General features: G+C 41.2%; 1 protein-coding gene across 1 annotated transcript in view; it reads left to right on the forward strand.

Annotated features, from left to right (window-relative positions):
- The window catches only part of ddx46 (DEAD (Asp-Glu-Ala-Asp) box polypeptide 46), a 35,676-nt gene that overhangs the window by 11,648 nt on the left and 11,441 nt on the right, over positions 1-12,587 (forward strand). Inside the window, exons 8-15 of the mRNA XM_067423215.1 lie at positions 550-715; positions 3,849-3,969; positions 5,657-5,832; positions 6,650-6,771; positions 6,864-6,942; positions 9,815-9,897; positions 12,147-12,311; positions 12,425-12,587. Of these exons, the coding sequence (XP_067279316.1) occupies positions 550-715; positions 3,849-3,969; positions 5,657-5,832; positions 6,650-6,771; positions 6,864-6,942; positions 9,815-9,897; positions 12,147-12,311; positions 12,425-12,587 (1,075 nt within the window). The remainder of the gene's footprint in view (positions 1-549; positions 716-3,848; positions 3,970-5,656; positions 5,833-6,649; positions 6,772-6,863; positions 6,943-9,814; positions 9,898-12,146; positions 12,312-12,424) is intronic.

The following is a 12,587-nucleotide window of genomic DNA, read 5'->3' on the forward strand; positions in this document are numbered from 1 at the left end:
CCTCTCCCTAATGTCGCTCCACACCCGTAAGACCTCCGTTCATCTTCACACACAGTTTAAGATATTTTATATTTAGTCCGAGTCAATCCTCAAATAAAGATTCAAACGGTTATGAATCAGTGAATCGATTCATGATTCGGATCGCCAATGTCTCGTGATTTCATCAGTTTGACACGCGATCTGAATCATTGATCAATACGCTGATTCAGAACCGTTTGAATCTTTATTTGAGGATTGAAAACTTATCTGCCCATTGGGGTGAGAAAAATAATCTTGTTTCTAAATGAAATCTTGTTTCTTTTTTCCGTCCAAAAAAAACAAGAAATAAGATTATTTTCCTCACCCCATTGGCAGATCATTCTGCTTGTTTTAAGCAAAAACTCACTTCATGAGTATCACTTCATATTTCCCCCCGAAAAGCATTTTTCATCAGAACAATGTCTCATTTATGACCATTTCAGGACCGTTAAGCACAGATATTCTCCTCCCAGTTCTCATCACTTTAACGCTAACTCATTCCCGTGTGTGTGTGTGTGTGTGTGTGTGTAGTACTCGTCAGAGGAAGAGGTCGTGGACTTGCAGACGGCCCTCACAGGCTTTCAGACCAAACAGAGGAAGGTTCTGGAGCCTGTGGATCATCAGAAGATCGAATACGAACCTTTCCGCAAAAACTTCTACGTGGAAGTGCCGGAGCTGGCCAGGATGAGCCCTGAAGGTCAGCTTCACAACACACACTCAAACTCCAAAACACACTCTCAAATTCTCCACAACACACACTCAAACGCTCCACAACACGCACTCAAACGCTCCACAACACGCACTCAAACGCTCCACAACACGCACTCAAACGCTCCACAACACACACTCAAACGCTCCACAACACACACTCAAACGCTCCACAACACACACTCAAACGCTCCACAACACACACTCAAACGCCCCTGAAGCACAGCACTTCTGTACTACTACAGTAGAGGGTGTGTGTTAAAGCTCAACTCCGGTGAGAAATGCCCCTCGGGGTGATTAACAGATGGTCAGCGAGTAGATCGTTCTCTGGGATGCGTTTCCTGAAATCGATTGTAAAGAGTTTTATCTCTAAACACAGATTAGCTTATAACGCTAGTCTATGGGGCAGAGAGTAGTGAAATTAAACCGCTAGTTAACACCACTAACAAGACTCAACATAGCCTCACACTAACACGGCAGCATAATGAGGGTCCCTACACGCAAACTGGAGGATTGAGAACTTTGTAAATATACAGGGAGTGCAGAATTATTAGGCAAGTTGTATTTTTGTGGATTAATTTTATTATTGAACAACAACCATGTTCTCAATGAACACAAAAAACTCATTAATATCAAAGCTGAATATTTTTGGAAGTTTTAGTTTTTAGTTTTAGCTATTTTAGGGGGATATCTGTGTGTGCAGGTGACTATTACTGTGCATAATTATTAGGCAACTTAACAAAAAACAAATTTATACCCATTTCAATTATTTATTTTTACCAGTGAAACCAATATAACATCTCAACATTCACAAATATACATTTCTGACATTCAAAAACCAAACAAAAACAAATCAGTGACCAATATAGCCACCTTTCTTTGCAAGGACACTCAAAAGCCGGCCATCCATGGATTCTGTCAGTGTTTTGATCTGTTCACCATCAACATCGCGTGCAGCAGCAACCACAGCCTCCCAGACACTGTTCAGTGAGGTGTACTGGTTTCCCTCCTTGTAAATCGCACATTTGATGATGGACCACAGGTTCTCAATGGGGTTCAGATCAGGTGAACAAGGAGGCCATATCATTAGATTCTCTTCTTTTATACCCTTTTTTGCCAGCCACGCTGTGGAGTACTTGGACGCGTGTGATGGAGCATTGTCCTGCATGAAAATCATGTTTTTCTTGAAGGATGCAGACTACTTCCTGTACCACTGCTTGAAGAAGGTGTCTTCCAGAAACTGGCAGTAGGACTGGGAGATGAGCTTGACTCCATCCTCAACCCGAAAAGGCCCCACAAGCTCATCTTTGATGATACCAGCCCAAACCAGTACTCCACCTCCACCTTGCTGGCGTCTGAGTCGGACTGGAGCTCTCTGCCCTTTACCAATCCAGCCACGGGCCCATCCATCTGGCCCATCAAGACTCACTCTCATTTCATCAGTCCATAAAACCTTAGAAAAATCAGTCTTGAGATATTTCTTGGCCCAGTCTTGACGTTTCAGCTTGTGTGTCTTGTTCAGTGGTGGTCGACTTTCTGCCTTTCTTACCTTGGCCATGTCTCTGAGTATTGCACACCTTGTGCTTTTGGGCACTCCAGTGATGTTGCAGCTCTGAAATATGGCCAAACTGGTGGCAAGTGGCATCTTGGCAGCTGCACGCTTGACTTTTCTCAGTTCACGGGCAGTTATTTTGCGTCTTGGATTTTGAATGAAACGCTTGATTGTTCGATGATCACGCTTCAGAAGCTTGGCTATTTTAAGACTGCTGCATCCCTCTGCAATATATCTCACTATTTTTGACTTTTCTGAGCCTGTCAAGTCCTTCTTTTGACCCATTTTGCCAAAGGAAAGGAAGTTGCCTAATAATTATGCACACCTGATATAGGGGGTTGATGTCATTAGACCACACCCCTTCTCATTACAGAGATGCACATCACCTAATATGCTTAATTGGTAGTAGGCTTTCCAGCCTATACAGCTTGGAGTAAGACAACATGCATAACGAGGATGATGTGGTCAAAATACTAATTTGCCTAATAAGTATGCACTCCCTGTACAAACAGTTTAATAAGAAGATACTTTATAAACACAGTGCATTACGCGTTTACAGACGGCAGCCATCTTGGAAAACAGTCTCGACTAGTCGACAAAAGCTGTGCTAAGTGAGCTGATCGATAGGACATTTTTATTTGTATTTATGTGTTCTCTGTTGCGTTCAGTGCTTTCTTCCGGAAACAACGGACCGTATGAGATTCACAGTCACAGTTCATCACTTAGGCCAGATTCGTCTGGTACTCGTGGCTCTTCGGTTGCGGAGCCGCACGCAAACTTACACAATTTGACGTACAGACAGCCGAGCGAAATTGAGTCATTTCACTCCGCGTCCACGTAATGTTTGCCTCACACAGCCTCACACTCGTGCAGACGTGTCGAGTATAGACCAGGCTTAAAGCTTTACTGAAGTTGGCCGTTTGATAACACAAGTTAATTCTTCAGGTCAGTCTGTGTGTGCTAAAGGCTCATGAGTTCCTGTAGAGATAATAATGCACACTCTGCTTTTGCCAAATAAATGAAAAGCATCATCAATGTCTTCTCTCTCGCTGTGTCAAAATCTCACCGAGCTTTCCTCAGAGACGGTCAAGCTCAGTTTGTGCATCATTACATGATATTAAAATTATTTTAATACTGTATCCCAAATTTTGGATAAATAAGCTATACATCATAAGTGTTAACGATAAAATAAAAAACAATCACAAGAACCGCACAGAACCAAAACCGTGACCCGAGCCGAACCGTGGGTCTAGTGACCCGCCGCCCCTAATATGCTCCTGAAACACAATCATCCGCTGCTTTTATTGTTTTTAGTTGTTTTGTTCATCTATTGTGGATATTTACAATGTTTTCCGTCTTCAGTGTTTAATAGTCTTTAGAAATTAAAGTGTATTGATCTTTGAAAAGGTGTACCTGCATTATTATGCCATATCATTATTGGAGATGAAAATGGTCTCAGAACGACAATATTATCGTTTATCGCAATCATTGCTTGGCCAATTTATCGTCCAGCAAGATGTGTTATCATGACAGGCCTAATCCCCGGTGTGTGTTGTTTTCTCCGTTGCAGAGGTGAATGAATATCGTCTGGAGCTGGAGGGAATCATCGTCAAAGGCAAAGGCTGCGCGAAGCCCATCAAGTCATGGGTGCAGTGTGGGATATCCATGAAAGTGATGAACGCACTCAAGAAGTGAGTACACACGCACAAACACACATACACGTATATACACGCGCACACACACATACACATACACGTATATACACGCACACACACACTGCCCCTGCCCCTAAACCTACCCATCACACACACGCACACACACACTGCCCCTGCCCCTAAACCTACCCATCACACACACGCACACGCACACACACAAACTACTCCTAAACCTACCCATCAAAGGAAACATTCTGCATTTTTACTTTCATAAAAAACATTATAAGCCTTTTGTAAAGTGGGGCCATGGGTAATGTCCTCATATTTCACCCTCTCCTTTTAATACCTGTGTCATTATACACGTTTGTGTCCTGGTATTTCACAAAAACAAGCACACTTACACACACACACACCGTATTATATTGATCTACACACACACTCACAATCACACACGCTCACATACATGAACTGTATCAGAGTAAGATGGCATTTATTTAATTAAACTGACAAAAATAGCAATTATGTGCATATTGTTTTGGATTATCACTATTGGTTTAATTATCAAATGCTAACTAAAAAATGCTTTTCATATGTTCCCTTTCTAACAAAACTGTAATGTTTGATTGTAATCGTAATGCACAACCTGATAACAAAAACCTTGACAAAAAGTCATCTTTTAGTATGTCTAAATGAATATAAAATTAAAATTAAGCAGTCATGTCTATATTATAAAATAAAGAGTCATGGGGTGACCACACGTATAGCTCCCTAAATTAATATAACACCTCCAGATGACACTATTCTCACTTCAAATTGATTATAATGTAAAAATATTCCATTTGTATGAAATATTGAAACATAATTATATACATACAGGGCTTGAAATCGTTCATTCACTTGTCCAATAAAAAATTTGCTTGTCCAGGAAAAAGTTTGATATTTCTTTTTAGTGTGTGTGTGTGTGTGTGTGTGTGTGTGTGTGTGTGTGTGTGTGTGTGTGTGTGTGTGTGTTGTAACTATAATTTATTCTGAAGCAATATTCTCACCAGTGTTCAGTCAGCTTTGACATATTTAATCTGCATATTTCTGAATTAAAAAATAAAATAAAATAATTTTTATTGAATCATTTTATATTAGTGATATTTGTACCTTTAATAAAGGGATTTCCCCCCTAATCTTATTAAATATAAGCTTTGCTTCAGGTTTCATTTTATATTGTTAAATCTGATCAATACATTAAATTAAATGAAGACACTATAGGGCTGTTAACAATAAAATTAAATAATTTACACTGAAAAATAACAACTGCATTAAATACTGTTTTGAGATTTGTAGTTTTGAATAGACAAAAAATAAATGTTGGAAAGTGTTTAAACATGAAACTAAACCTCCAGCAGGTGGCAGCAGGTGAGTCTTAATGAGTGAGTCACTGAGGAACCGAGTAATGAGTCGACCTTGTTATCGTCAGTTCATTATATTATTATCCGCCACTATCGATCGCCACTTACACTAATGCACAATCAATCCTGCATTTTGGTGATTCGCTAGTTAATTTTTGTTTTAATCAGGCTCTTGTCCGTCAGGCAAGTCAAATTATTTTTCACTTGTCCCTTCAAAAAATCCACTTGTTAGACAAACGTTAATGTCGAGCCCTGATATATATATATATAAATAAATAAATTCTAATGTAATTAATTCCTCTTTGTCCTCTTCTAACTATTAGACACAACTATGAGAAGCCGACCCCGATCCAAGCCCAGGCCATCCCGGCCATCATGTCGGGACGCGACCTCATCGGCATCGCTAAAACAGGAAGTGGAAAGACCATCGCCTTCCTGCTGCCGATGTTCCGGCACATATTAGACCAGCGGCCGCTAGGAGAGGGAGAAGGACCCATCTGTAAGTCCATGCTCTTATTCTCTATATACACCGATCAGGCATAACATTACGAACAATATTGTGTTGCTAACCCGTAGAGGCATGGACTCCACTAGACCCCTGAAGGAGTGCTGTGGTATCTAAAATGTTAGCAGCAGATCCTTTAAGTCCTATACGTTGCGAGGTGGGGCCTCCATGGATCGGACTTGTTTGTTCAGCACATCCCACAGATGCTCGATTGGATTGAGATCTGGGGAATCTGAGGTCAGAGGTCACCCTGACTGGACATACGCCTCAAACTGAGCTGCTCTGTGTATTCTGACAGCTTTCTATCAGAGCCAGCATTAACTTCTGGAGCAGTTTGAGCTCCAGTAGCTCGTCTGTTTGATCGGACCCCACGGGCCAGCCTTCGCTCCCCACGGTCATCAATGAGCCTTGGCCGCCCATGACCCTGTGGCCGGTTCTCCACTGGTCCTTCCTTGGAGCACTTTTGATAGATACTGACCACTGCAGACCGGGAACAGCCCACAAGAGCTGCAGTTTTGGAGATGCTCTGACCCAGTCGTCTAGCCGTCACAATCTGGCCAAACTCGCTCAAATCCTTACGCCTGCAACTTTGAGGACAAAATGTTCACTTGATGCCTAATATACCCCACCCACTAACAGGAGATGAAGAGATCATCAGTGTAACTCACTTCAGCTCTCATAATGGTATGCCTGATCAGTGTTCATGCTTTTTAATTGTACTTGTAGTTAAAAATACCTGCATGTAAGTGATCAACACAAGTGCTGAACAACACCATAAGTGGGCTGAATGTATGGTGTGTCCTTCTCTCAGCCGTGATCATGACCCCCACGCGAGAGCTGGCTCTACAGATCACCAAAGAGTGCAAGAAGTTCTCCAAGTCTCTGGGTCTGCGTGTGGTGTGTGTGTACGGAGGCACAGGCATCAGCGAGCAGGTGCGTCAGCCACACACACACACACACGACTATAACCATAAATCTATAATCGTTTGAGAATCTGTTCTAACTCAGTGTTTTTCGTGACGCAGATTGCGGAGCTGAAGCGCGGAGCAGAAATCATCGTGTGCACACCCGGCCGGATGATCGACATGTTGGGCGCTAACAGCGGTAAGAGTCACGTGACCAGCGTGTGTTTGTGCTGCTCAGGTTACATTCAGAGGATTGTTCTGGGCTCAGTACAGCCTTCAGATATCTCAATATGATTTTGTTTCTTTTGGTATGTTCATTTTAAGACACTATATGGTTCAGTCGCATATATATGAAGATATTTAAGGGTTAGTTCACCCAAAAATGAAATGTATAACTCCTCCCCCTAATGTCGCTCCACACCCGTAAGACCTCCGCTCATCTTCACACACAGTTTAAGATATTTTATATTTAGTCTGAGAGCGTATGCAAGTGTATGCACACTATACTGTCCATGTCCAGAAAGGGAATAAAAACATCATCACAGTAGTCCATATGAGACATCAGTGGGTTAATTAGAGTCTCTTGAAGCATCCAAAATACATTTGGGTCCAAAAATAACAAAAACTACGACTTTATTCAGCATTGGCTTCTCTTCCGGGTTTGTGTTCAATCCTCAAATAAAGATTCAAACGGATATGAGTCAGCGAATCGATTTAGGGGGAACGACATTAGGGAGAGGACATACAATTTTGGGTGAACTAACCCTTTAATTTGGTACCGTAGTTAAGGTACTGTTTATTTGAGCTCTTTAGCTTCATTTTTTTATTTTTTTAATATCCCTGAAACCTATTAAAATAAAGATTCTTATAAATGCACTATTGAGAGCAAGTTAACCTTCGTCAACTTGACCATTTCAGTGGTTTTCTTGGCCCTCAGAGAGGTGTGTTGTATAGACAGATAAGATAAGAATCACTTTATTCGCCAAATGCATCAGCAGATACACAGGAATTTGATATGGCCATCAGTAACACACAAACATATATGCGTATAGCTGCAAAAGCCTGCCTAAAACAATCAATTAAATAATAAAATAGTCCAAAAATAGTGCAAGATCAGCTGTTCATAAGGGAAATGGCTCTTGGAAAAAACTATTAAGATAGCATGAGGTCCTTGTCCTCACTCCTCTGTACCTTCTTCCTGAAGGAAGCAGCCTGAAAATGTCACTTGCTGGATGGGACTGATCAGCAGCAATTTTAGCCGCCCTCTTCCTTACTCTGGCCTCATACAGGTCATTCAGTGACCGCTGCCTTTGTCCAGTCAGCCTCTGCTGTGCGCACAATACGCTGTAGTCTGACCTTCGCCTGGGCTGATGCAGATGCAAACCAAACAGTAATGGATGCCGAAAGAAGGCTTTCCACAGTGGCTCTATAAAATCTAGACCGAACAGAGCTAGAAACGTTTAGTTTATTTAACGGTCTAGCTCTGTTCGGTCTAAATTTTATAGAGCCACTGTGGAAAGCCTTCTTTCGGCATCCATTACTGTTTGGTTTGCATCTGCATCAGCAAAAATAAACAAGAAATAAGAAATCATAGAAATAAACAAGATTACATTATTTATTCTTCAGACATTCCCTTAAATACAAAGTGTTTAACTGTATGCAAAGAGACTCTCCTTTGGTTTTCAACCATTGAAAATGGGCAAAATTAAACTATTTGTACATGGAGCCGCCCGCATTGGGATCCCCAAGTCTCTGGGATCAAACCATACAGGGCCTTACAAATGAAGATTATAAAAGAAAAGTTTATTAGGAATCAGAAAGTAAAATCATATTGAGATATCTTTAATACTTTTTGAGTTACAGTCATACAAACTTTGGAAAAACGCTATGGATAGCACTCGGGTCTATTCTAATTGTTTTGATAAAGGGAAACGAGATGCATTTTTAGTTTCAACATTATCTGTTCTTCAGATATTCCTCTTAAAGAGAAATTAAGTATCGCTGTATGCTGTGACCCACATTTGGTTTTTACCACTGAAAATGTTCAAGCCATTTTACTCAAGGAGCCATATTGAGATCTCCATATCTCTGGGATTGAACCATCGAGGGCATTTAAAATGAAGAAACAAAAATAAAAGTTTGTTAAGAGCTATAATCTAAAAGGATATTAAGATATATTTAATACTTCTTGAGTTACAGGCATGCAAACTTGGGGAAAATAACAAAAAAGTGCATTTTCCCCATTTTTGAGCGGTCACAGTTGGATTATAATGCAACACGGATTGATAAAGTCAACAAATTTCACCAAAAGATCTACCAATCCCTGAGTAAAACCAAAATAATGAAGCTGCCATCTTTCTAAAGTCATTTTTACACCGCTGTAATTTGGCTTCAGACCTCAGGTGAAAGTTGAGTAATCACTGTTTTATAGAGGAGGGTCAAAATGGCAGTCAATATAGATGTGGCGTTTACTATTTTGGCCTTCATCTTCGTTTATGCATCTCTTCAACCAGAAACAAAATAAATCAAATCAAATCAAAATGTAATTTGGAGGTCATCCAGTGACTCGCGCTGGTCTCATGACGTTTCTCTTCTGGGGCTGTATCTCTTTAAATGTTGTGTATTGAACTTGGAACAATCCTCAAAACTGACTCCTTCAGAAAATCGGTCAGCCCCAGGTAGGCAGATGACCAGACACCCAGAGTCGAGCCGCTTCATTGGCCGCTGTGAGTGAGAATAGAGAGCGCTCTGATGCTGTAGGAGCAGTGGGTGTGTGTTGGTTTATTTTCCACACATGCGAGGTAATCTGTAATATGCTTCTTTCATAGGTCACACTCCCATCAGATAGCGCTCTGATCTGAGGCGGCTTCCTCTCATTTAATGTATGATGTGGCTCTTATGAGTTTTACAGGTTCTCCGTTGCTCTGAGATGGTACGCCGAGAACGTTTCGATCAGTTGGCCCACTCTTGTTTACGAGGAGTAATTTGAGCCTGTTTGCTTTGAGCTGATGCTAAATGTTTCTGTCGACTGCGCTCCTTGATTCTGCTAAATCTCACGTTGTGCTGTTCAGGTCGCGTGACCAATCTGAGGAGAGTCACGTATGTGGTGATGGACGAAGCCGACCGGATGTTCGACATGGGCTTTGAACCGCAGGTCAGTCTCTCTACACCCAAGTGGTTTAGGAGTTATAGACATTTATATGAAAAAACACAAAAAAATGACTGACACCTGCCTTTGATTGTATTTTACTCCCCCTTACTATCAATATTGTGACATTTGGGCTTTAGCATTAAGCTATCGACCTATTTTTTTCGAACTTCTGACGCTGGTTTCGTCTCGATCAGACTAGCGGTTTCAAAGATATCGGCTAATGTTTTATAATTGTTAAATTACCACGCTGCACAAACCATGACCGACCCTGGCAAGTCTAGTATCGTTGGACTCGGCAAGGATTCAGGAGACAAAAAAAAGTTATTTCCATGAAAATAAGCCAACCAGACTCAAAGTTATAAGCGTTTGAAAAATAATTCTAACACTCGGTGGCGCTGTTTCAAAAATGTCTCAGGCTACTTCAGGCCATTGTGGTGACAATCCATTCATGCATTCACAAAATACAGTATTTTATCACAAAATTAAAAATGGCAGATATGGTAAAATTGCATATCAGACGGCTCAACATGATGTCCCGACTCAAACAACACTTTTATGATTTTTGGACAAACGGTTCAGAAGTTATAAGCCAAAATAGCCATTTTTGCTACCTCCGGACCAGTAGGTGGCGCTGCGCCGAAACACTGCTTGTTGCCTCAGGTCATGCTTATGACATGTACCAAGTTTAGTTTGAATCCAATAAAAGCTGTGTCTCATTTGGTTAAATTTCGAAGGCTGCGTCCTCCGGAGGACACGTCCTGTGTAGGATGCAGTATACGGAGTGTCCTCAATCAGAATTAAACGAGACGTCCTTCGTAGGACACACAGGCAGGAAATATCACCTTGCTATGCCAACAAGTTCAGCCTCGTTGTGCTCTCACGCCAGTTATATGAATAAAAATTATTTATAACTTGAAAATGACTGAAATGTGTCTTGTCTTGACAGCAATGTACTGTTCTAAACGTTTAAAATGCACTACAGTTGTTATCCTGTTTACCACAACTATCTGTCTGAGGTAATAAAGCTTAAAAAAAACACAAAAAAACTTGAACTACTTAATTTAAACACCACACCTACGCTCGCATGTATATCTGGCGGTGGTGCCGTTTTTATATTATATATTTAAAAAATATGATGGTTGTGTTAACGGAGACGCAAAGAATTGTGGGTTATCTCCAGCCGTGAAGGCTACACCTCAGCACACTCCGAAATCCTCTGAAAGAAGAACGCATTCGGAGGTCACATTTGGAGAGTCCTACTCACTTTTTTGAAATGAGACGGCCTTATGACGTATGCAGCCTTCAAATGCGACCTCCGGAGGACGCAGCCTTCTGAAATGAGACACAGCTAAAGTGTTGCAGAGAAATAGCCTTGCGTATCATTTCGCAACCGCTACGTAAAATTCGTTTGCGTGTTTATTAATTGATTTGATGAATTATCTTGAGTTCCATAACTTTTTGTTGGCACCGCTTGAAGATAATCTGGTTAATTTTTTCTGAAAATCGGAGCAACTTGCTTAGGAGGAGTTCGAAAAAGTAGGTTTCTCTGAAAATTAAAAAAAAGCGGTAACATTTGCATAATGGAAATGACGAGTGCAATCGAATCGGCTTGAGCCAAGGAATTGTTTTTTAGTTTCTAGCCATTTGGGTTCGAAACTTATTAGCATAAACATGAGTGAAACTTTGGACAGGTGGTGGCGCTAGATGAGTCAGAGACTCCAAATTTGTTGTGGTTACTATCAGGACTGACCTCTATCAGTGTGCTAAGTTTCACAACTTTACCGCAAGCGGTTCTTTGGGCTGCCAAAGACTCGAGCTGAAGCAGAAGAAGATTAAAAACTCACTGCAAAAATGCTTTTCTTACTTAGTATTTTTGTCTGGTTTCTAGTCTAAATATCTAAAAATTCGTACATTTAAGAAACATTTACCCTACTAGACAAGTAAAAACTGTCTTAGTAAAAAATTAATCAAAATGAAGAGAGTTTTTGCTTAAAATAAGCTAAATAATCTGCCAATGGGGTGAGAAAAATAATGTTGTTTTAAGATTTTGCTCACCCCATTGGCAGATTATTTAGCTTATTTTAAGCAAAAACTCTCTTAATTTTGATAATTTTTTTCCTCAAAACAAGACTTTTACTTGTATAGTAAATACTTCTTGTTACTTTTTTAGATGTTTGGACTAGAAACAAGACAAAAATACTAAGTAAGAAAAGCATTTTATCCCCCTAATAACCGCTCTGTGTTTGTTTCAGGTGATGCGTATCGTGGATAACATCCGGCCCGACCGCCAGACCGTCATGTTTTCGGCCACATTCCCGCGGTCGATGGAGGCCTTGGCGCGCAGGATCCTGTCCAAGCCCATCGAGGTGCAGGTGGGCGGCAGGAGTGTGGTGTGCTCAGACGTCGAGCAGCACGTGGTGAGTCCATCTCATCCTAAAGCTTCCTAGGGGGGTGTGTGTGTGTGTGTGTGTGTGTGTGTGTGTGTGTGTGTGTGTCAGCGAGGAGCTCAGGCCATGTGTGTGTTTGACAGATTGTAATCGAGGAGGAGAAGAAGTTCCTGAAGCTGCTGGAGATTCTGGGTCACTATCAGGAGAAGGGCTCGGTCATCATCTTCGTGGATAAGCAGGAGCACGCCGACGGCCTCCTGAAGGACCTGATGAAGGCCTCGTACCCCTGCATGTCTCTGCACGGAG

This window comes from Pseudorasbora parva, chromosome 18, assembly GCF_024679245.1.
Source record: "Pseudorasbora parva isolate DD20220531a chromosome 18, ASM2467924v1, whole genome shotgun sequence".
NCBI lineage: Eukaryota > Metazoa > Chordata > Actinopteri > Cypriniformes > Gobionidae > Pseudorasbora > Pseudorasbora parva.